Genomic DNA, 26,167 nt, shown 5'->3' with positions numbered 1-26,167 from the left:
GTGCACAGCACTCCACCCTCCTCAATCCCTGGAGTCTATAAGGTGTCTTTACATGATCCTGCAGGGCAGCTGTGTTCCCCCTACTAGTAGCCCCTCCCACCCCTCCCCCCCGTTGGGGGAAGCTGTTACTAGCCAATCCAGAAAAGCTAGGGAGAGGAGGGAAGAACAGGCTTTCCATTTCCTTCTCCATTCCCTATAACAGGGGAGGGAGGAGATTCACACTGGCTCAGATTTGGGTAGGCCTAGGTGTGGCCCACCCATGGCTATGCCCTGATTAACACATTTTCCTCAACAGGAATACTCACATGAGATTTGCAAATTCACTTGTGTGATCATTCTTGCCAGTAATGGCTCAATTACACAAATGTTTGTGAGATGTGAATACAAACACGTGGGAGTATACACAAAGCAAGCTTATTAAAAATTGAGCTCATTTGTGATTTTTTTTTTCCGTATTAACTCAGCTCTAGAAGCGAATGAGAAGATACTCTCCCTTGAAACAAAGCATGGCGATAGGCCAGGAAGTTAGTTTGTATGTCGATAATATCCAGGATTTTCTTTTACCTACAAGAGGGTAAAAATAAGAAAAGTTATTAAGTTGAATGTATAGGTATGTTTTCAAGTAAAAAAAAAAAAGTTATATCAAGAAAACTTCATTCTGCAGCCTTCTGTCCCATAGAACAAAGGGTATGTAGCAAGATTTGTAGACACCCCAGTATTCTGATAAGAGAGTTTAGGCATTGTGTATGAATGACTCTTGAGGACTCTGCCTCAGAATCCTCCAGCAACCGGTATAATGATCTAACAAACAATAAGAATCACACCCTAGCATAAGTGCATTTGAGTGTTCTCACAATTCTTAATCGTTACACCAAACAAGATATCTTTCCATCCTGCACGTAATAAAGAGACAGCACTGTCTCTCAGTGCTCCTTCCAAAGGAGCCTTCCCCCTGGAAATCATGTTTAAGTTAGAGGTACAATTACAACTGTCCATAATGATCCTTCTTAAAAAGGAAAGTGTTCCAAACTTTTGTATTTCACAACTTTTAGTAGATACACCACTGGCTAAGATTACAAGTGGGTAGAATTCCTACTCACATAACAAGAAGTGCATACTGAAGGGTGAAAGGAAGGAAACTATTAAAGGGAAAGCTTTGTCTCTCAGGAATCGATCAACAGGAATATTCATATTAAAGCAATATCTTTACACTAGGGACCAACATCTACCTAATAAATCACTTCGGGGGAAAGATATCAACAAGCAAAAAAAAAAAAAACCCCAAACAAAAAAACCCACACCAGCACAGCTCATCTCTCTGATGGGGTTGTTTTAAGACTAAGTTTGCAGTTTCCAAGTATGAGACAGACAAGTACATGACAAACTTAGGGACTTACTAAGGTGTGACATTGTAATATTCTTGTGGAGTCACAGTTTTCAGTCCACCAAAGTAGTCCAGGACCCAGATATTGGTGATGTTGAATTTGGCAAAGAACCAGTTATGATCTCGAGGCCAGCTTGCCATCTCAGGGTGTCGACTGAATAATGCTAGCTTTGCAAAGACAGCTTCTGTTTCATTCACCTAACAAGTAACCGGCAACATATTACAAATGATGTAAGCTTCATTAGTAAAAGACAAATCTAGAAGCATTTTAAATCAACTACCAATAAGAATATTAGAGATTTCCCTCACTGTAGTAGCTCTGCAGAATTCTCTCTAGAGACTCTCAATGACACTTTGAGTATTGCTCAGAAGTTGTGAGTTAATCTACCAATGCAAACTATGAGCTAGCTTGCTAGATCGTCAAAGAGCTCAGCCTGAATCATTAGATTAGTTTGAATCTTTTCTGTCAAGTATGTAATGTTACACTTCTGTACAGAAGTTATTAAATTTCTATTCTCTGTTCACTAAGGAGTATTGCTTTGTACACAATACTGTCCTGTTCAGTGCAGACTTTCAGTTGTTTACCTTATCAACAGTCCCAGAGAAGATAATGTGGGCACACAGGGGATTCTGGGGATCATAGCCTCTCTTCTTGCAATAAGGAGTCTGTGCCAAAGACACTGTTAGGGAGGCATTTGCATCCACCTGAAATACAAGCAGTAAGTAATTGGCAAAGCTGTCCCAAAACTATACATTACATAACTGTGTTAAAATAAACTGATTGCAGGGTTGTCAATATCCCAGGAAATGCCAGGTACTGGTGCATACCAGCCTAAACCTGGTTTAAAATAATTGCATCAATGTCCAGCAAGTTCAGAATGCATCTTTTCAAACATCCATTCAAAACTGAGGAATAGGCTCGACATCAAAGCTGGTCTTCTTCGACAGAATGCTAGACTGTAGTCTGCAACTCTGCATGCATTATGCTTCAAGCTTATAACTGCATTATTGGTGTTTTTTGTCCCATCTAATGTTTTCAACTTTTGTTTATGCAATACTGAAAACTGACATATGAGTCATGATATGTATAATTTCTTTGAGAAAAATATCAAACTAATATGTATAGACATTCCAATGTTCAGTATTACAGTTACATATTAATATTACACCCTCTGCAGTTTACTTTTCATTTGTACAATCCTAAATTAATCTACAAGTCTATTGTCTTATGTAACCGCAATTTGAATATGTAACTAAAACTACATGTACTATGATGTGCGTTTGAAACAGTTTTTTGGTTTTGTTAAATGCCTTAAACTGGAACTAACTAGTTTTTCCTGGGGTTGTAAAAATCTTGATTCTATCTAGTAAAAACACCTCTGGTAAATACCCATCCCTGAATGATTGTCACAAAAGGTATTTTCAAATTAAGGTCCAGGTAGTACCCAAAATGCTTAGTGAGAAGAAAAAAAGTTATCAACATTTGTCTCCACCTTCTTATTCTAGTTATATTATTCTTCTAAAACTACTTAATTTGAAACCCTAGATAGATGGCCTCTGAATAGGTCTGGAAGACCACGCAGTTTAGAAGGTTCTAACAGCAAAATTTGTCTAACGTACAATTGGAGGGCTCAAAAAAAATGGGCCTCATTAACACTTGAATGTAACATATGATCTATATATCCTCAACTCCATCGATGTTTGAAGCTAGTTTTAAAAATCCAGTTTAAGTCAGGAGTGTAAAAATCTACTTGAAAGCAACTTCAACTGTTTAAAATAAAAAGCACCCAACTCCATTCTGGTAGCACAAACATAGCTGAAAGACTTACTCCTAGTTTAAAAAAAAACAACCCAAAAAAACACCACACCTTTGGTCTAAAAATAAGCATGACAAGTATGTGTCCAAGAATAAATTAGAAAGGCCCAAAAGCTGACATGATGAGAATGCCTTAACTATAACTTGTCACACTTAGTGGTTGTCAACACATGCATGGAGATTTTTTTAAATTTTACAACAAATTAATTTGTTGAAAACATCAAGAAATTTAAATAGAAGCTTTTGTAGTAAGAATCCAGATCAGGAAATCAGTTTTGCTTCCAAAGCTAGATGTGGATGTGGTAAAAGTCAGTATGCGTTTAAGATACAGGTTATGGGTCCTGACCACATTAGCTACGTGGATGCAAATTCCTGGTATAGGTATGTTGCATCTGAAACCAAGATACATTGCACTAATGCGAGCCTGCTTTAAAATGGAGTAGTGAATCTACATCAGTGCAAAGACCCCCTAGTGTAGTTAGACCTTAAGTGTATGTCAGGAAACAAACAATTCAACAAAAATTATGCCTCCAAAGGGGGGGGGGGGGCAGAAGAGGAATATTTCAAAAAACTGCATTCCCATCATGGAGTGAACATTCACATAAACTTCTTTATTTTCAATATTTATAAGACTATAACACCCTCCCCCCAATGTTGAAGTCAAATCACACGCGCAGCCCCTTATGCCCATGCAATGGGGTTTCACACAGGGGCAAGAGTCCATCAGTGCAGATCCAACTGAGGAGGACTCATGTCTGTTTACAAGTCTGCTTAACCAATAATAGAAGATAAGCCTCATTCCTCTCAGCTTGGTTTCAGTTTACCAGGTTAGCAGTAACGGACTTCAGAGAAGGGCAAAATTTAAGTAAGTTCTGGTCCTCCAACAGATAAAGTAGAAGTTATTAAGGCTTTTACCTCCTGAGGACAAGATTCATATATAAATTAGGCCCCAAATGAATTTAGTTTTGTAATTGCAAAGATCTGTAGAGCTTTTAGCTAGAGAAGGAAGAATATCTGCACAAAACTTTATGTAGGGCTGCCTAAGTTTCCAATTTTCTTGTGCATTTCTTTGCTTTCAGAACCTGAAGTCTCCTTTCAAAACACTAGATTTAATATCATTTGACATTATATTTCACACCTCCCCCGAAACACAACTAAGAGTTCAATGTGCATCTGGGAAATTCTATTAGAATAGCTTATTTCAGCAAAAAAAAATTAAGTGACCTAAGCACTATACAAGTTCCCACTGCATTTATGGAACTACAGCCATCACGAGACTATGACCATGCAGATGCTCAAGTTACTCAACTCCAAAAAGAGCTGAGTCATAGTTATTTGGTGTTATCTGCTGGCACAGGTCTCTATGTGATGAACCAAACAGTTGATCTCTGTGCTGCAACAGCAGAATACAGATAAGAGAACCTGATGTCTGTGGGGGAGTTTTCTGATTGGAAAGAGTCCACTGAACCAGTAAAATCTATGACAGTGTTAAAACAGTTAGGCAGGGGTCATAACATGCAATGTTTGATCAAACCTCCATATTTCTTAAAACAGACAGTTTCATAAATGAAATATTACAAATAGAAATTAAAAGGGAAAAATGGTAACTGCAAAGCATTCAACATACCAGGTGAAGACTACAGACAGATAATTCAAGAGGCAAATTGGCATTAGTTATATGGAAAAAGGCTAAAACAAAACTTCATGCTTGTTTTGCCCAAGTTTTAGTTCTCTTTACAAAGAAAACAGGAGTGAAGAGAGGGGAAAGGATGTATTGGATTCTTCTCCAAATCTGTGTTGTTTAGACTACACTCTTTTACAGGGACTTGTGTGTGTGCAGACATGTAAAAATAAGTAGCATCATCCTGAGTATTACATAGTTTAATAATTTCTTCAAACAATACCATCGCTATTGGTTCGTCATTTCTGGATCTCATGATCCCAGTGGGAATCATGACACACTTCTATTACTTTTAAAATTAGTCACTGCTACTACTTCTGTAAATAGTGCAGAAAGCCTCTCCCGTCCACTCCTCTACTGCATTGTACATACAACCAACTGCTGCTATCGCCTTAAGTGTGCTAAATCAGTCTAGTTAGTTCATTCTTCACCAAACCAAGAAAAGAAGTTTAGCAGGAGCTGATTATGGACTTTCAGTGGTTGCTATTCTGACTCTCTTTCTGCTCTCATATGCCTTTTGCTTCAGCTATAAATGAATTTAATAAGTAGTTGGTCTGAGTATCTCTTAAGCTCTTCAGGTACATCTACACTGCAAAAGACACTGAATCACACCAACTCACTTGGACTCATGGAACAGGGCTAAAAATAGCAGTGTGTATGTTCCCATTCGGGCTCTCAAACCCACGAGAGGATCGCTGAGCCCAGGCTCCAGAACAGTGGTGGGCAACCTGCAGCCCATCAGTCCGCCAGCCGCTTCCCGCAGCTCCCACTGGCTAGGAACAGCGAACCACGGCCACTCTTGTGCTCTCTACTATCTCTCTCATATAAGGTCGCATTCTTAGTGGCTATCACCTCAGCCAGGAGGGTCTCGGAACTCAGAGCTGTGGGGGGCAGTGCCAGGGAACGATTAATGTCAGCAAAATATCTTGTGGCCCGCAATCAGCTTAACCTGATTGGCCGCATGCTGCCCACTGCCTGCCCACCACTGCTCCAGACCAAGCGGCAATATCCACACTGATATTTTTAGCCTCACAGTGCAAGCCCCCTGAGCCCAAGTAAGCCAATCTGGGCTCAGACTAGCTGCCTTGTTTTTTTATTTCTGTTTTCCTGAAGTATAGACACACCCTGCCAATTTTTCAGCTCAAGTCCTTTGTGGCTCATTTGGTGCCTACCCTCCCCTTTTTGATCTTTTTGCAGTTCTCTGCTTCTTTATTCAGTGCCTCCTCTTAGAGCTTCAGCAGTTTCATCTATTGGTGCATTTTTGTCATAGATGACCATGACATGTTTGAGGAGACTTGCCTAGAGATTACTTTCCTGGCTGCTTGTAACATTCTACACTGATACGTTAAGATCTAAAGAACCACCAGGGCAGAATGCTTGATGCTTTGCTGATCAAACGCTATACTATTTTTAGTCACCAGTCCTCTTCTGTACATTTAGCAGCTTCACTGTCTTCACTTTATTATGCTTCTGATATTTCCAGATGTTGTATTCCATAACGGCTATTTTAATCTGCACTCAAGTCATAGTAGTCACAGAGGAAAGAATGTTCCAACTCCTGAACAAAGTATCACATACTACAAATATATTAGCAGCAAGTAGGTTAGGAAGTTAGACTGTTTTTTCAAATATCTGAGCTAATTCATATGCCAATATCCCTACTTTTATTTCAAATTTTCACACATTAATATTTGCAGTTTTTGCAAGGATGCTAAGCAAAGGATCACTGCAATACAGGAGTGATGATTCTTGCCATTTCCACATACCATAAGATGATTATTAACTTGCCCAACAAGTTCCATAATTGGTGATAATAAGCAAGGATGTGTGCTAGTAACATCCAAATTAAGACAGATCTCAATATACACTTCCTTTACTGTTCAAAGGCAATTAGCAATCTTGGTATGCTTGAGACCCATTCAGTGTCAGCAAAGCTCTCATGTGTACCACAACTGGCATGTGTGCCATGGGTACACAGGACATCGCAGCAGGGGTATAACACCACTCACAAATGGGGGAGGAAGGGCACACTCAGCAGCAGCTCCCCTGTAGCCTGGAATAGCAAACCCAGTCCCCTCTGCTGCCAGATCAAGCTTTATCCCCTCTGAGCGGTGCAGAAGAGACACACCGGGCTAGATGAGCTCGGTCTTTGCACTGACTCACTGAGGGACACCGGAGCGCGCGGAAAGGGCAGCCGGCCCCGCCGCGAGGGGGGGGAGGAGGGGGGCAGCCGGCCCCGCCGCAAGGCGGAAGGTCCAGTAACACGGACGCGAACCCCCCTCCAAGTACTGGGGTCAGCGATCGCCCGCCGCGCCCAGCCCCAGTCCTGCGGGCCCGGTGCCACCCACCTCCTCCAGCCGGGGCGGCGGGTCCCCGCGCTCACCTGCAGGTCCTGCACGGACACCTCCAGCGCGGTGAGGTAGAGGTAGGGGACGCCGCTGCCGCGGGGCCCGGGCGGCCCGTCGCTCAGCGAGAAGACGTTGGCGAAGGGGCGGCCCCGCAGCGGCTCGCGCCGCGCGGACAGCGTGGCCAGCGCGCCCAGTCGCGCCCCAGTCGCACTGGTGAACCACGTAGCGGGCCACGCGCGCCGCGTCCTCGTGCGGCGGGATCCCGGCCCCCGCGCCGGCCAGCAACGCCAGCAGCGCCCAGGGCAGGAGCAGCAGCCTCATCGTAACTAAGATCGTAACTAACCCTCCCTGCAGCTGGAGGCCACGCTGTTTCCTCCTGACGGGGTGGGGCCACACCACTCTCAGCCAACGGGCACCCACCACCCGGCCGTCTCCACCAATGAGGGCGTGTTGGAGGCGCAAAGGTATGGAATACCCGCTTCAGTGGGGCGTGGTCATTCTGCTCTCAGCCAATGGAAGCACCCCTTCCTCTCATATCCTCCAATGAGCTCTGCCAGGGGCGGGGCTAATGAGCACAAAGTCTGTCGGTTGTAAACATAACCGATTCTCGCACCAGCTCTGTGCGGCGGAAGTCACTCAAATATCAGCCTTTCTCCTCCAATAACAACTGGCACTGGGCGGGCGGAGGCGGGATTAAAGAGAATTGGGGCGGAGTGAGTGGCACTCACAGACCTAGCTACTGGTTAGGTAAAACATAAACAAACTGGTCACGTGGGAGAAGGGGGGCAGCTGTGCGACGAGGAGGCCACTGACTCCCCGGGCGGCGGCGCGCGCGAGCTGGTGCGGTTCGTTCTTCCCTCTCCTTGCAGCACCCGGGCCCAGGCAACAGGGGGCGTTTGGTGCCCGGGTCTCCCTTGGAAGCGCCCCAGGTTTGTCCCACGCACCCTGCCCCCGCTAGACTGTTTTGCATGGCTATTGCCAGGCTGCCCCCTGGATACCATGGCTTTATAGAGCGGCATTATGCTATGTTCTGTTGTATGCTCTGTTCCTGTCCTAATGGTCCCTAACAGCCTGCTCGCTTTTCTGATGGCTGCTGCGCACTGAGCGGGGTTTTCACAGAACAGTGACTGCAAGGTCTCCTCCTTGGGTGGTAACAGCTAATTTAGATGATGGAGCCCATCAGTCTGTACGCATAGCTGGGATTTATCAACATTAAATGTAATATGGCATTTTGTTCCCAGTAACTCAGTTTAGTGAGAGCCCTTGATAACTCATAGTAGTTCAGTCCAAAGCTGACTGCAATCTTGAATACTCTTGTATCACCTGCAAACTTTGTCACCTCACTGTTTACTGCCTTCGTAGATCATTTATGAATCTGTTGAACAGCACTCGTCCCAATACAGATCCTTGGGAGACTTCGCTATTTACCTCTCTCCACTATGAAAACTGACCATTTATTTCTCCTCTTTGTTTCCTATCTTTTAACCAGTTAGTGATCAGTTAGAGGGCCTTTCTTCTTATTCCATGACTGCCTACTCTTTTTAAGAGCATTTGGTGAGGGACCTTGTCAAAAGCTTTCTGTAAGTCCAGGTATACTCGATAACACTGGATCACCCTTGTCCACAAGTTTGTTGCTCCCCCTCAAGGAATTCTAATAGATTGATGAGGGATGATTTCCCTTTGCAAAAGACATATTAACTCTTCCCCAACATATCATGTTCATCTATGTGTCTGATAATTCCGTTCTTTACTATAGTTTCAACCAATGTACATGGTAGTGAATTTAGGCTTACTGAATTGTAATTGTGGGATCACCTTTGGAGCCTTTTTTAAAAATCAGCATTACATATCAGGAATGCCAAGTCTTGTTTTCCCTGACTTTTTCTGAAAGCCTGGAGAGAAGTCTACCTTCCTACTCTAGTTATATCTACATTACAGCCAAACGGGTGATTGCAGCTTGATTAGACATACAAAAGCTAGTATTAATCTAGTTAGCTTGGGTCCCAGAGCAGTGAAGCTGCAGCAGTGCATGCTTCAGCATGTGGTAGCCCCATGGGTGATTATCCAGGTTTCTTGGCTTCACTGTTTGGGACCTGGGCTAGCTAGATTAAAGCTAGCTGGGGTTTGTTTAGCTGAGCTGCACTCACACCTTGTAATTGCAGTACAAACATACCATTGAAACAGGTAGGCCGAGTAATCTGAGTACAGAACAGAACACTCCCTCCCTCTCTCCTCTCTATTCAAGTCCCAGTTGGCATTTAATAGATCAATTAATAGTTCAAACCCAGCTATATAAAAGACTGAATTTGCTCTGTGAACTACTGTGACAGCTGCACTCCTTCACAACAATGCAGATCACAAAACCATGAATGAAGCAGGTGAGAGCTGGGGACAGAGCATTCTCAGTCGACAGAATCTGGCTACAGAGAAAACGTCTAGAGATGATCAGGTGAATTCAGAATCAGACCATTTTTAGGAAACGTTGCAAAACCTGCTTTTGAGAAAGCCTTTCCACCATGAAAGATGCTCACAACATGACTCTCTGTTTTATTTGTAAACTCCTACCAACTACCCCTCAAAACCAAACTACCCCCAAGCAGAGTTCTGACTCCAAAAAGGGATGAAGTGCAAGAAAATCGATGAAGTTCACTAGAGACTCTGCTGTTGCTGTTGATTTTACATGGAAGGTGCTGAAATACTACAGTGATAGGTGGCAGCATAAAACCCTAAATTAGATAGATAGTTGCTCCCAGAATGCCCCCAACACACTTTGTTTCATAGATTTTAAATCCAGAAGAGACAATTGTGATCGTCTCTCCTGAACTCCTCTATCACGTAGGCCATAGAATTTCACCCTGTGAATCTTTCATCTGTCCTAAAAACTTGGACTTGAACTAGGTCATCGCTGTTAGCAAAAGACATCCAGTGTTGATTTAAATACTTCAATTGTTGGATAATTTACCAGATCCTTGGACTTTACCACATTCTTGGCAGTCTGTTTACTACAATCCTGTGGTTTCAGGCAGGCAGAATAAAGATTCTCACTTACTATTTTGTCCTATTTGGCTTTGTGAGGGAGAGAGACACCTGTGGGAGACAGATTACAAAATTCTGCTGGTGCTGTCCCCTAACCCTCCAAAGCATAGGAGAACAGCTATTGAGTATGGAGCTGAACTGAGGGGAGAAACAACTCTAGCTGCACAAGCAGCTGTTAGGGGTCTCACCAAAATGGTGGGAGAGCCACACAAGTCCCCTTGCTTAAGGTGTAGGGGAAGCTAAGTTTCAGGGCAAGGGGCTAAGGAGAAAATAGGGGAGGAAAGGGAGCTGGAGATGAGAGGAAAGGAGACAGAATAGCAATTAACGAAAGGATATATTTAGAAAGGCAGGGAAACTTTGAAGGGGAAAAGACCACATGGATGATGGGTGGGGGGAAAGAAGAAAGTACTGAAAAAAGTATGCCCCAATAAAGGATGGGAGAAGATAGATGTAACCCTTCTGCCCCTCTGAGTTGGCAGCAACAAGGGCCAGGTTCAGTATCCAGGGGTTCCGTTTCAATAACACAAGGCATAACCGGCTCGAGCCCCCACCCAGTGACCTGGGACACTTACATACCACACCCTCTGGGAGGCAATACTTCCCCTCTCGCAAGCACGGAGTCTGAGTGTAGCGAAATCTTTTTAATAAAGGAAGGAATCAATGCGGCATCCCATTGGAGAAACACCACAAACAGAGTTATAACACAAACCATAACCACCCCCCAAGTACATTTGGCAATGTCCTTTTCCCCTTAGGGTCTTAAGTCCAATCACTCCAAAGTCCAACAACCCAAAAGTCTCTGGTCAATGCCACCCCAGATAGGTTTCTATGTAGACCCAGCTGGGGAAAGGGGACCACGGGCACTGGCCTCTCCGTGGGTTTCTGCTTCCGCTTCTCCCGAAACTGCTCGCCTTACCAGCCGCTCCAGCTCTGCTTCCTTCTGGCCCCTCATAAACTGCTCTGCTCCAACCACGCCTCGTGGCGGCTATTGTGCTCCAGTGTACTCTCGATTTCGTCCCTTGCTCTGTGGGCGCGCCACACGCCCACAACGCTTCCGTCTGCCAGTCCACTCCCGCTCCGACACTGTCCCGTGGTCCGCTGCCAGCCATCCTCACAAACTGTCCTACTCCGCCAGAGTCGTTCCACATTGTGCTTCAGGCTCCCTATTAGTCAACAGTATCAGTGCTCCAGCGTCAGTAACTCAGCTCTTTTTGTGATCTCAGCTTCTTAGATTGATCTCAGCACATGTTAGGGGAGGCAATGCTAGGCCTAGCCCAAGTGTAGTTAAGACTCGCAACTGTATCTAGGTCTTAGGGATAAAAATCAACTCGCCTCTCCACCGTGGAGAGATGAGGGTGTGCAACTGGTGCTTCTGAGCTCCACAGGAGCCCTGCACCCAGAACAATTACTGTCCCCAACCTCTCTCCTTCGGGTTTTGGAACCCATGTCCCTTGTCTAGCAAGTACCACCCAACTGAGGTTGAGTCATTTCTGTCACAAAGCAGTCCCACAGCTCGGCAGTCTGGGATGGGGTAGGCGTGCCTATGCAAATATTTGAGATTTCACATTCCGGACATTCTTTCCACACTTCCCATAATTCACCACCAGATGTCAGGGTACAGCTCATCCTGACTCTGCTTACATAGACAATAACAATTTTTTTTTGAGATTTGACTGATTAAAATATACACTCCATTGTATATGAATATAGCACTACTACCTCACACAGAAGGAGTCTGCTTCTGTTAATCCTTGCTGTGATCCTGTCCTCTAAGAACCTACAATAGTTAATTACTCCCTTGCCACCCTTCCACTGCCTTGATGGGTGGGGGAGTACAGCTGGAGGAGTTTGTGAGGGAATGTTATTGGGGACAAAGAAGGGCCTAAGAGGAGAGAATGTTAGTGAATAGGGGAGAGAGTGACTGGGACAGGAAAGAAATGATAGGGAGTAATGGAGACCAGTGGAACGAGGAAAGAACACCACAGGGGGAAAAAGAGAGGGAGGGGAAAGAGAGCAATGTAAGTGAAAGAAGGAAAGAGGGAGTTAGCAATTAAATATTATAGAAAAATTAGATTGAGGGAAACCAGACAGCTGAAGAAAACAGAAGAAAAAAACTAAGATACAGTAGATGGAACAAATGGGGCAAAGGAAGGGAAAAGGTAAACAATGGTGATACAAGGAGGAGAACAAGGAGGCCTACTATGGTTTATTACTTCAATTATTAGACCAAAAGTGTAGTGTCAACAAATAACAATTACTAACTTCCCATTAATCATGGTATCTGGTTACAAAAGTGCTGGGCCAGTCTGGCGATAAGTGCCATTGAAAGCAGTCTACAGCCGTATTTTTAAAAGAACCTTTCACTACTATCCCAGGAGTAGAAGTGTGTAAAGTAAATTATGTATTTTACACACACTTCTAGGGATTGTTATATGCCCAGCCGTCTGACCCCGTTGGATCCTATTGCTCTCACAAGCTACTGATGCCATTATGAATCCTGAAAATGGATACTCCATGGTGCAATAAAAATCTGCAGCTATTGTTAATTATATCATTATTTAAAAAGGGGGAATAACTGGAAAAGGCAATGTTGGAGCATCCTCCTGACATGACAGTTTCAACAACCATCTAAAGATTTCTTTGAATGTTTATCTTACTTTAAACTTTAAATGTTCATTCTGCTTCCCCCCTACTAGTCACAAGAGGGTGCTATTCTTTCAGCTTTAGTAGTTTGAATTGCAGAAGTTAATCTAATGGACTGAGCCTGTAGAATCTTCCCTGGATGAGATATTGCTGAATACAGTTTACCGATTGAACAGAGTGTACCAGGCTGAACAGTACTTGCTGGACTTGCTGAAATTAATAGGGTTTACCAGGCTGAACAGTGCTTCCAGAATGTACCAGTTTGGTGCATTGGACTCAATGGGATTCATACCTGCACAGTGCTGTCCTGTATTGGACAAGGTATACTGGACTGAAGAATGCTGGGGAAATATCCTGAACTTTGGCCTTAGGGGCAGACACTTAATGAGCAGCCACTTTGGGCACTCAGTGGGTAATGACAATCACCCTGTGAGCCTACTGACGGTTTGTTTGCTGAAAGTATCACAAAGCAATGGCAATAGTCCCAATATCAGGAAGAGGAGGCTGTAGTTTGATGTCTCATTAGCACCCTCAACCCCAGCCAGTTCAGATCAACAGCTCATTGGAAATAAATCTTCTGGGCTTCTCTCTCTTCCTCAGATATTTCTTCGAAAAAGGAGAAGGGCTGTTCTTCTTGCTCCGCAAGGAGGTTGGGGTTCCAAAGCCCTTGCATAATGAGGTTGAGGAAACACTGCCAACTGCTAGTTTTCTTTTTAACTCACATTCTTACCCCCTTGGTAAAAATAACAAATATGCAGTACAGTCTTTCCATGGGCTGGTCCAGCCCTCTATCCAGATAATCTATTCCCCTCGGGGCTCAGCCATCCCTCTGTCCAGATAACATTGTTAGTGAATTAGTCTAGGTTTCTTTCCAGAGGCTGGGCTTGGGCCTTGATAGAATAGTCTAGCTATAAGCCGAGCAAGATCTCTTTCCATCCTACCTGATCTGTCTATGGGAACAACCAGCTCTCTCTGTAGATAACACAGTCCATCTCTGCACTGAGCCAGCTCTTCGTCTTTCTGTGGGCTAGACTAGTACTCTCTTCAGATACCACAGTCTAGCTGTGAGCTGGGCCAAGCTTCCTGTCTAGATCATATAGTCTCTCCATGAACAGGACCCTTTCTTTGTCTGGCTAACTCTTGTTGAGGGCTATGCAATCTCTGCCTGATAATGGTCAGTCTGTGAGCTGAGCCAGCTCTGTGCATTCAAGTGACAAGCAAAGACATTAAAGCCACTTTTCCGCTATGTACCACAGAAAAGATTGACCTCTGATACAGTGCTGTCAGAAAGCTAAAGTATTCAAGGCTTTGAAGTACCAGCCACTCAAAGCCACGTGGGACCCTCCATGCAAATTTGTTACTAAAAATGTTTGTCAGGTGTCCACCCCAACAGATTAGCCAATTCCTGTTCTGTTACAAATAGGAAATTGCATAAACTTACCCTAAACATTGCAACATAAAAACATTGCATGTTAGAACTATAAGCCTGTATTTATTTTTCAGGAAAAGGTCCCAATTCAAATGGTATGCGTTTAATTTACACAACTTCCAGTGATATACTTTTTAAGCATTTTTTAAAGTTAATTTAGTGCTAGTTAAAAATGACAGCTTGACAGTCAGTGAGGCTGAAGTCGTCTTTATCCTTACAAGAGTCATAGCAAGGGTAATGGCATTATAAACTTCCTCTTCCGTACTTATGTGCCCCAAACCCTCTCCTGGAGGAGGGGCCATCTCAGGGGACTGAGCATGTGGTTCAGTCTCCAAGGTCCAATCAGTTCTTGGCCTCTCTGTTGAAACAGCCAAAAAAGAGGCCAGTTCTGATTGCGGTTTCTGTGATGTTGATATTTGTCCACTGGGAATTGGACCTGACAGCACCAAATTCAGAGACATGCTGACATCTGGTACCAATATACATAGATTAGCCCAGCTACTGGGCTCTGACTGTATTTTTTTAATGATATCTAAATTAAGGCTTTCTGTATATTAAACTGGTGATTTATTCTACTTGGAACAGTTTTGCCATGGCCAGTGACAAGATGAGTTTTGTGCCGGTGGTGAGCTTGTCCAGTGACTGCGTTTGTACAGTATGGCACATGCTTGCAACCTAACCACTTTGTGCTCCCATTCTCTTTGTTCTCTCATGCTACATGGACATAAGCTGAGTCAGTTCTGAAATGGGAGATCTCCCAAGAAATGTAGGTGCTGTAAGAGACAGTAGTGGCAGTTTGGTGTGTCTGTGACCCAAGGACCTCCTGATGCCAACTGGCAGAGGGTACAGGGATGCATAAAGGTTACAAGAATCTCTGGGTCTAGTGTTCACTAAAGATTGTCATGTAAGGTTTCTCCTGAACGTTTGGGCCACAATGGTCACCATAATTTTTGTAAAATGTATGTGTGGATAGTATGTAAGGAGATATGTATATATATTAGAAACTATGTTCTTAAGGCCGTGTAGTTAAAAACAGGTCACCCAAACATAGCGTACCTTAAGACAGACTCCACCAGACAGGAGATGAGAAACCTTTGTCCCCCTAGGTGACCATAGTGTATTGTGGGTCTTACAGTAGAAGTCTATTAGCATACTGAGTAAAGTGTTAATGAGGAGATTGCTGAGACTTCAGAAGGGAAAAAAAGAGCAAACGCAGGGAGATGGGACCCTGTTTTAGAGGTGAAGAACAAAGGACTGGTCTAGTATACCTAGGGATGCAGAAAGACATCCTGGCTTCCTCATCTGGGGATGACAAGCTGCCAGTGGGCCTTGGTCTCATGAAAAGAGGGTCTCAGCTACTGGTTGGTAAACGCTGTGGGAAGGATGTTGTGGTAAGCAGTACCTTATCAGACAAAAGGGCACCTTGTTAGCCGAGTTGAGGCTCTAGAATGCGTGTTATGAATGTATTTTATATGTAACCCTTTGTTTCCAATACTTCTGTTTGGTATCATTTGAATCCCTGTTCTTTGTTAAATAAACTTATACTTGCTTCCCCTATAAAATCTAAGGGCTGTGTGTTCAGCAGAGTTGTGTTCTAAGTTGTAACTGGTAAGCTGTGTGTACTCTTCCTTTGGGAACAGAGGATCTGATAATTCTGTGTGTGTCCAGTCAACAGGGGTGGCCAACCTATGGCTGTGGAGTCACATGCGGCTCTTCAGAAGTTAATATGTGGCTCCTTGTATAGACACCAACTCCAGGGCTGGAGCTAAAAGCGCCAGCTTTCCAATGTGCTGTGGGGGTGCTCACTGCTCAACCGCTGGCTCTGCCACAGGCCCTGCCCCCACTGCACCCCTTCCCGCCCCCTCCCCTGTGCTTGCAGTGGCCTCGCTCTGCCCTCACTTTCCCCCTCCCCCCAGCCTCCAGCATGCCATGAAACAGCTTCTTGAGAGGGAGGAGGAGGAAGCGTTGATCAATGGGGCTGCTGGTGGGTGGCACTGGGATTAAGGGTGGGGGGAACTGATGGAGTGTTGCTGGCATATTACTGTGGCTCTTTGGTAATGTATAATGGTAAATTCTGGCTCCTTCTCAGGCTCAGGTTGACCATTCCTCCGGTTGATAAGGGCTGGACACTGCAGGGGAATGCTCAATGGATGGAGTGTGCCTATTGATAGCATTCATGAAGAACAGCGGAGTCAACGTGTGCTTGAAAAGTGAGTGCTTGTGTTGCCTGTCATTGGTGGAGTTGGGGACCTGACCCCTGGCAGACACAGACAAGGCTTCCTCACGCTAAGGTGGTAGCGAGGTGCCTCACAGCCCTGGGTACCTCTGGGAAGTGTCACAATGTCACTCTTTCCCACCAGGTACTGAGGCCTTGTCTGGTGTTAGTGAGTGCAATGCTGTTGGAAAAGACATCTTTCAATGTAATACTGTTTCCAGGACCAAATCAGACAACTGTGGATTTATTTTCATATGGTGAAGTATTCCCTATCAAGTATTGTCAGTAGGGCAAATCCTGTGTTCCTAGTACATTCTAAGGTAGAGTGACCAGATAGCAACTGTGAAAAAAACGGGACGGGGGTAGGGGGTAATAGGCGCCTATATAAGAAAAAGTCCCCAAAAATGGGACTGTGCCTATAAGAACGGGACATCTGGTCACCCTGTTCTGAGGATATGATTCTTCACAGGGACTTGAGAGTTAGGAAGGAGGACTGGCTAATCTGGTTACACAGTGCTAACCTCTGCATAGTAGAACCAACGTGTTAGTAGATACCGCCTGACAATCATATTACAGCCCAGCTCACAAGTAGGTTTGAAATGCTCACAGGGTTAGGATCCATCCGTTAGCTATTTTGTACAAGGCTACAAACTCAGTAAAGTCCTGCACTCTTGGGCCAGTCAGACTGTGTTAGGAATCAGCTTAGCTGGAATCATGTTTAGCTCAAATTTAAATTTCCTTAATTTGATTTGAGTTCCAGTGGTGACAGGGCCTTAATTGCCCCTCTCCCATCAATTCCAGCAGGTCCTGGATATCCTGAGCAATGAGTTAGTGCTGGGTTTGTGTGTGTTCAAATGTGCTTAAGTGCAGCTGCAGAAATAGAGCAAAAATGTCAATAGTAGAAAGCGTTCCAGCTGACTTCATTTCCTGCAGATAACTCCCTGAAGAGGAGGGTGAGGTTTGGAGCTTGTACTGTTAGTTTACTGGTCAGGGATGGGAAAGGGTTTGGAGAGGTGAGTGGGGAGAGATATTTCAGGACACAGTTAGCAGGACATAGGGTTAAAAAAGCGAGGGTCCCATATGAAAAGGCTGTTCACATTTGCTTCCTGTCAACTTGCCATTGACACAGAAGGGTTACAGGAGCTGATGTACAACCCCTACATACAAACAGGATGTTGGCTTTTAGAGTTGATTAAGCTATGAAAAGCAGTCTCTTCCATGGCTGCACTATCGCCTTTTCTTCTGCTGAGACTTAAACGTTTGGGTTGGAACAGGAGAGATTCAGAAGGAAACTTGGCCACAACTGCTTACTAACATCATTGCTGACAAGTGGTGTGTATAGCCAGCCAAATACAAAAACACAGTCCTGTACTGAATGCTTCTACAAATCCTAACAAACATCTTCCTAAATTCATCACACAGACACCCCTTATCCCCCACAATAATTCACCACTCTCACAAACATATTCCCAGACTAAATGCCCTCACAGACACACTCAAATGAAATAGCTGCACAAACGCATCTGAGTCACATGGTCTCACAGATACACTCCAAATGTAAATGCTTTCCTTCTTCAGTAGTCTCTAAACACAGAATTGTCATTTCCCTGCATATCATCTATCTGTCCAGGTTCTTATAATGGTACTCATCATCACAGTATCTGAGCTCCTCTCAAGGGTTAATAACCAAAATCCCAAGAGGCCAGCAAACACTGTACTAAGTGTTCCTGAGCACAGCTAGGATAATTATGCTGCCTCCTTCATGGGTGTGCTGGGAGGGAAGGAAGGAGCTCCTTGTGCCCTCTGCCCTTTCCCCCACATTTTGTGCACTCCTACAGGAACAGCAGTAATTTGGCCTTAAGTGAGCTTTCTGGGCTGAGCTTCTCCCACTGTGGTATTGATCAGCTGGGAAGCTACAAAGCCCAAATGGACCACAACAACATTATTTTCTAACCCCTCTTCACCAGAGTCTGGTTTCATGTCACTTGGCGACAGCTAGATTTTTTTCTGCTGAACAGAATAGAATCAGAAAGATTCACATGTTCCTTTCTATATACAAACACATCAGACAGACTCATGGACACTACTGTACCCTGAGAAGAACCATAACCAAATAGATACACAATGTGGCAGATAGGTGCACAAGGTTATCTTTCACTTGTCAGCCTCTTCACACACGCTGTATGTAAGGGCACACAATTCCCCTTGCTTTCTCCTACCCTGCAGCCGATAATTGCTCTTCCCAAATTTTCTGCCGAAAGATTTTACAGAATTAAAGAGTGTGGTTAGTTTGGCTCAGGTTTTCTAGTGGTTTTCCGTCCAGAAACCTCCATTTACACAAGGGATTCTAGAACAAGCTCGTAGTTCACATTTTCCAGTCTTGAGACTTCAACATCCACCAGGATTCTACGTGTTCATATTCTGCTTCTTCAAGAAGAAAAACCTCTTTTTGTCATACTGAAGATGCTGGACTATGCTCACGGTATTTGCATTTAAACTGCTGTTTGGGAATCCTGTTTGTAGGAAAATCAGAGAAGAGCTTATTTGCCTTGTGGAATGATAGTTTGTTGCAGTGATAACTACAGCAGGCAAACAAAGTAAAGACTTGATACTGGGCAGCTGCAGCTATCTTCACTTGAAAATACGGCTGAAGTGATACTATCTTTGCCTAACAGTTTCCTTTTTCATAGACCTCAACTGGCAACTTCCGCTCCCTGTTTTGTGAAGAAGAAAAACACCCTCTTGCAATACACAACCCCCTCAAACCAGAAAAGAATAATGCTGAAATAGAGCCTCAGTGAGATGAAGCAATTGTTACATTTGGGTGAGAAGTGTGGTTTTTGAAGGCCTGTTATTGGACAGACATAGCAGCAGCAAACCCAGGTGAAAGATGTCACGTTGAAATCCATGGAGGATTAAGTCCTCTTGCTATCACCAAAATGGGTACAGCAAGAACAGCCAAAGTGCCCCCCTACATTTCTCCATCAATGGTAACTTAAGGGACCAACTTAAGTTGCAAGTTCCAAGCATGTGCCCACTTAAGGGACCATTTAGGAGTAAAAGGGGAGCTGAGTCTCAACATCCTGTTCAATTCTTAGTCTCTTGCTGAGGCTTCCAGTTGTAGCATTAGTGGTTTGTTGTGATGTGGAGGTATGAGCTAATGGAATGGTTCAGCAGCCAGTAGCCAGTTTTAGTCAGTAGAGTCTCTTCCCTCTATATTTACTCTGGAAGGATAGAAGCAGTATTTACATGAAGAGACTAAAATATATTAATCAGAAAACATGTGGTGCAACCCAGTCCTATTCCCTCTGTTGGGTGGAGACATACCATCCCATGTGCTTTCTCCTCCCTGACTTCCAAGCAGCCTCTGTTTTAGCACTTCCCCCATACCACCTGTGCAAAGGAAGGGGGAAGCAGAGCTGGAGTTAGTCTTTTGTTCATCAGGAACCACTTAATACCACAGACCTTGTCACACTGTTGACTACCTAGTGACTAGAGACCACTAATGCATTTTGCACATGGCACCAATCCCCCCTGCATTTGCAGTTGCTAGTGTATGGCTGTATGGTTTGGGTATGTTATTGAAGTGATGTGTATTTGTTGTGAATGATACTTTCCTCTTTGGAATGTGCTTTGAGATCTATTGATGAAAAGCACTATAAAAGAACTAAGTATTATTATATCTAGCGTTTAAGCTACTAATACCTGTAGGTATGTTGCTGTCTGAAGTGACAGTGAAACTGTATGGCTGCTATTTTTTTATATTTATATCAGGATCAAATAATCATGTTGGAATAAGTGTAAGCCAGATCTTCTACTTTGTCCAAAGAATGTACAGTGCAGGTTGGGGTTGATGCTTTGCACACCCTTGTTCCTGGGTCAGCTGTTTGCCAGGTACTCCCCAGGATTTGGTCCCGCGTCTTCCCACTGCATCTGTACAAATATTGTCACACGCTGACAGTGCCATGACTTGAAAACTCAAATCAAGTCACAAAACAAACCGGGGCTGATTTTTTAACTATCCACTGAGTTGCAAGATTTGGGACCAGCCCATGACAATTCCAGCAACCATTCTGAGAGCTTTTTGCTGGATAGGAGCTGAGGATATGTCTACATTGCAATGTAAACCTAAGGCTAGTGGAACTCGATTCAGCAGACCTTGAATTATAGAGCACAGGGCTTGAGCATCTACACTGATTGTCAACCCCAGGTTAAGAATTTTGTAACCTGGGCCTGAACCTGAGGTTCCAGCATTCAAACTGCTGTATGCAGATCTGAGTCCAACCAATCATATTGCAGACTTCCTAATACCCTCCTGCTCTAGCCTTTTGTTCATGGTGAAGTGTGGGAAAATGTGACTGTCTTAGCAAGAGAAAGAAAGTTGGCCTATAGGATTATGACATACTTTTGGTGGCTCCCAGAACACGAGTCCAGTGGGGCTGCATCTACACTGCAGAGCAATAGGGTTTGAACCCTGGTCCTGGCTTGACTCAGGCTTGGACACTCCACCTCCATGGAGTCCTGGGACCCTGAGTCAGATTGTGTATGGATGGAAGTAGTCTATTAGGTTCAGTCTTGAGTTCAAACCCTGGGCTTACATTGCAGTGTATACATACTCTGAGTCACAGAGTAGCCTAGAACACATCAATATTGCAATTAAGAGGTAAAAATATCGTGACTTAAGTTTATTTTATTCCAGGATCTGCTAAACAATAATAGGGTTTGTATGCAAAGCAGTCGCTTTAATAGGACAAGACATAAGTATGCTGTAGGGCCATATAGTTATGCTTTGATGGCATCTAGGTGGCTAACATCACCACAACCATGAGGAGGGTCAAGTTTAAATCCTGAACCTGGCTTTCAGAAAATACTTTTAAATCTTCTTTTACCTGTCCTGGAGGCAGAGTTATGAAACAGGACTGTCCAGTGGGTTGTGTCACTTCCCAGCTCTGGAGGATGGAGACCCTGCAATTGACCAAAAAAAAAAAGTCTTTCCAAATTCCTCTGCACTCCTCCCTGTAGGTGGGGATCTGATCCTCTGCACTGATCTGTGTAAATGGGGATCAACATTCTGTGGGTGGAGCATGTGCATGAGGGCTCCTAAAACAGGCATGATGAGCATTTGTTTAGTTGACATTTCTGTGATCTGTATGGAAAGCAAAATGCTCTTGTGGTTTAATTCTTCCTAACTTAGGCCCTGTCTACAGTTGCAAGTTTCTACACAGTAAAACAGCTTTCTGTGTTGTAACTCCCGAGGTGTACACAACGCCAAGCCACGTAGTGCACAGAAACTGTGTAGTTGCAGCACTGTAAAAAAAACACCTCAATGGGAGGCGTACAGCTTTCTGCACTGGGGGTACAGTGCTGCAGTGCCAGTGTAGACACCCTGGTCAATTACAGTGCTACAATTGGCCTCTGGGAGGTGTTCCACAATACCTGTTCTTGCCTTTCTGGTCATCGGTTTGAACTCTGCTGCCCTGCCCTCAGGTGACCAACCGTCATCCCCACCCCGTACATTCCTTCCTGTTTGCTCGGTGATGCGTGCAGTGGTCTGAGCACATCTTTCCAGGTGGCCATGCCTGCTCCACTCACCAGGTGATCCCCGCTTGGAGCAATGCCGAGCTGCTTGACCTCCTCAGCATTTGGGGAGAGGAGGCTGTCCATTCCTAGCTGCGCTCCAACCATAGGAATTATGATACCTACGGACAGATTTCACGATACATGTGGTGATGTGGGACTAACCCCTGTGGAGCCTCCTCCTGGTCATCTGGGGAATTAGCTCTTCCAGCCACTGGAGCACCCTCTACAGGCCGGTGTCCTGCTGCCACAGGCCCCCATGTCCCTCCCAGGACCCAGTGCCCCTTATCTTTGAGGTGCTGCCCCTGGCAATGCTCCCACAGTCTCAGGGTCTCCCCACCCAGGGGAACCTCCAACCCTCTATTCCTATCTTGCCTCAGTCATGGACTACTGCCAGTCACCATCTAGCCCCCGCACCCTGGGGCAGACTGCAGTGTAAGCCACTCATCATAGGCAAGGTTGGTCTGGACCTGCTGCCTCTGTCTGGTAAGTGGATTTGATTTTGGGAATCATTGAAGCAAGTTGTTGGGAGCAGGAGGGTTTCAGAAAGCAGGGTTGTGCCTGTATGATGCACGTACCACCACATGCCTAGTCTGAGCAGCAGAACAGACTGTTGATTAACTCCCTCACTTCACAGGAATCTGCCTCAGAGATCTCCAGGAAACTCTCATGGAGATACTGGGCAATCCGCTGCCGCAAGTTCTTTGGCAGAGTTTCTTTGTTTCTTGCCCCATTAATGGTAACTTTTCTGCGCCACTGTGCCATCACAGGGGGCTAGAAGGAGGACCATTGCTGCACACATTGGAGCTGCATAAGGGCCAGGGCAGAAGCTGCAGTCTTAGAGAAGACTCTCCCTTGATTCCCTGCTCACCCTCAGCAGCGAGTTATCTTCCACGCCCCCTCCCATGCCCGCAAGAGCTGGCTGTCCCCAAGAGCCACATGCCCAGTGTACAGTAGGATCCAGGAACACTGATTTCCCCTGCTTCTGCAGCTACTCACCATTTTGGGGGTCTTGTGGCTCATGTGTGCCTGCCTGGGGTCAGCCGGTTAGTGACAGGTATGTGAATACTGGCTGTGTTTTAAATCACTGAATCAGTGGTCTGTGTGTTGCAAACAATACTGCTTCTGTAAAATGTTGCATTTTGGCTTGACAGAGATGACCTTGGGAGCCCAGCCTCCCTCTTTGTTATCGCTGGCTGAATGGCTGCGCAGAATTAGAAAGTGGCCACAAAGAACTAAGGAGGACTTTCTGCGTGATGTTATGATGCACTCCGCTGCCGAAAAACAGGAATTGAAGGAGTGGAGGGACAGCGAGAAGAGGGACTGAAAGGAGAATGCAGCATGCCAGAAATTAAGCCACAGAGCGGCTCTTAAACATTATGGAGCTCCAAGCGGACACGCTCCAGGCGATACTAGCACTGTAAACCGAGCAGCTCCACGCCCAGCCTTCCCCTGCAGCTGCTGTCGCAAAACTCTTTCCCATGCATCTCTCAGACACTGCCAACACATTCTTATCAACCTCCTGGCTCCAATCTGTGCTTGTGGCATTCCACTCCCCCATCACAGTCCAGCCCTGCAGACTCCCAGTACCCACAGCACTCAACCCCCCATCCCTCTACAGTTTGTCCCTGCTGAAGTACAGTACCCGGTGCACTGTGCTCCAGAAGAGAAGGTTGGATATGATCCCTGGACATACAGAAATCTTTAGCCATCCCGGGACCGCACCTCTTCCTGGGACTTTCCCTTCCCCCATCCCCCTTCGTGCTGATGTGTTTTTTTGTTTGATATTCTCCTTCGGTTGCTGTTTTTTAATAAAAGAATTGTGTTGGTTTGAAAGCAATTTTTATTCTATAAATTGAAAGCAAACAGAGCCCTACAAAGCAATACACAGTTATCTTAAACCTTCATATTGCATCATCTGCACCAATCACAATCACCTCCTAGCATTACACTCCTGAGCATAGCAACAAATATTAGTGGCTTTCAGCTTCAGATTGCTGCCTCAAGGCATTCCTGATCCTTATGGCTCTGTGCTGAGCCCCTCTAATAGCCCTGCTTTCTGACTGTTCAAATTCAGCCTCCAGGCACTGAGCCTCAGCGGTGCAGTCCTGAGTGAAGCTTTCACCCTTCCCTTCACAAATATTATGGAGTGTACAGCACCCTGCTATAAACGTAGGAATATTGTCATGGGCCAAGTCCAACTTCCCTTATTGGCAGCGCCAGCAGCCTTTAAACAGCCAAAAGCACACTCAACAGTCATTCTGCCCTTGCTCAGCCTGTTGTTGAACCGCTCCTTGCTGCTGTCAAGTTGCCCCGGGTATGGCTTCATAAGCACGGCATTAAGGAAGAGGCGGTGTCTCCCAGGATCACAGTGTGCATTTCGACTTCCCCTATGGTGATCTTCTGGTCTGGGAAGAAAGTCCCTACTTGCAGCTTCTTGAACAGGCCAATGTTCCGAAATATGCATGCGTCATGCACCTTTCCAGAGCAGCCTGCGTTAATGTCTGTGAAATGGGGCCACGATGATCCACAATCGCCTAGAGAACCATTGAGTAATACCTCTTTCGATTAATGTATTCAGTGGCTAGGTGGTGTGGTGCCAGAACTGGAATATGCGTGCCATCTATCGCCCCTCCACAGCTAAGGAAGCCCATTTGTGCAAAGCTATCCACAATGTCACGCACATTGCCCAGAGTCAGGGTCTTTTGGAGCAGGATGCGATTAAAGGCCCGGCATACTTCCATCAACATGAGTCCAACGGTCGACTCTCCCACTCCGAACTGGTTAGCGACCGATCAGTAGCAGTCTGGAGTAGCCAGCTTCCTCAATGCAATCGCCACACGCTTTTCCAGCAGCAGGGTAGTTCTCATTCTTGTGTCCTTGTGCCGCAGGGCTGGGGCAAGCTCATCCCACAGTCCCATGAATGTGGCTTTCCTCATTCAAAAGTTCTGCAGCAACTGCTCATCATCCTAGACGTGCATGACGATGTGATCCCACCACTCAGTGCATGTTTCCCAAGCCTCAAAGTGGTACTCCACTGTGGTCAGCACCTCTGTGAATGCCACAAGCAATCTTGTGTCATAGCTAGTACACATGGCAAGATCGATGTTACAGTCCTCCCGCCTTTGTAGTTTAAGGAATAACTCCACTGCCACTCGTGATGTGGTAGTCAGAGCAAGCAGCATACTGGTCAACAGTTTGGAATCCACTCCTGCAGACTGAAGAGGCAGAGCGTGCTGTACGCAAACCATTGAAAGATGGCGCCAAACGTGGACAGAAGTACAAGGATTGCTGGGATGCGAAGCAATGCATCATGGAGCATTGGGACAGGACCTAGGATACCCCAGGACCGCCTATGCCTTTCCACAACTCTTAGCAGCAGAAGAGAAAGAGATGGTTGGTGGGATAGCTGCCCAGAGTGCACCGCTCTGAATACTGCTGCAAGTGTGAACACACTATTGTGTGGGCAGCTGACAGTGTGAACACACAACAGTGGTTTCCCTTCAGCGCTCTCTGAGTGGCGCTGTGCCAGCGCTGTAACTCTGCCAGTGTAGACATACCCTAAATCCTGTGCATCTACCAACAACAAAAACAAAAACAGCTTTACCACCACAACTGTAGCTTTATTTGTCAGTGCTCAAGTCTTTACTGAGAAAAGTAGCACCCTGGCTAAGTGGCGAAAAAAAAAAAGACTGGAAGTGGAAAAAGTCAAGCCTGTTTCAGACTTAGCAATTTACATCCCTAGTTGGGACCATCTTTTTATTGTGTGTTTGTACAGCACCTACCACTGTGAAACCTTCATCCTTACAAAATAATAATAATATATCTGCTCCTCTTATGTTCCCCATGCCCATCCCAAGTGTCAGTTAAAATCTTCTCACCCCCTACAGATTAAAAAGGTCAGAAGTTGAAAGAGGAGAAGAAAAAGACAGAAGGAACGGCTGCAGCAAAAGGAAAAGAACCCAGATACAGCAAGAAGGAAAATTCTGCAGACCCAGAGAGGGAGAATAATGACAAACAGAGGAGGGGAAGAATGCA

General features: G+C 45.1%; 2 protein-coding genes across 2 annotated transcripts in view; one reads left to right on the top strand and one right to left on the bottom strand.

The window, feature by feature from the left end:
* RCSD1 (RCSD domain containing 1) overlaps positions 1–26,167 on the top strand; it is a 368,022-nt gene that overhangs the window by 291,306 nt on the left and 50,549 nt on the right. The gene's annotated exons all lie outside the window — the stretch shown is intronic.
* CREG1 (cellular repressor of E1A stimulated genes 1) lies at positions 1,394–7,565 on the bottom strand. Its single transcript, XM_032777421.2, is given in 4 exon segments — positions 1,394–1,582; positions 1,970–2,089; positions 7,265–7,429; positions 7,431–7,565. Coding segments are annotated over 4 exon segments (591 nt in total). The 5' UTR covers positions 7,551–7,565; the 3' UTR covers positions 1,394–1,396.

This window comes from Chelonoidis abingdonii, chromosome 1 (genome assembly GCF_003597395.2).
Source record: "Chelonoidis abingdonii isolate Lonesome George chromosome 1, CheloAbing_2.0, whole genome shotgun sequence".
In the NCBI taxonomy this organism is placed as follows: Eukaryota; Metazoa; Chordata; order Testudines; family Testudinidae; genus Chelonoidis; species Chelonoidis abingdonii.
The sequence above is the reverse complement of the archived record's forward strand: the minus strand, read 5'-3'. Positions and strand labels throughout refer to the sequence as shown.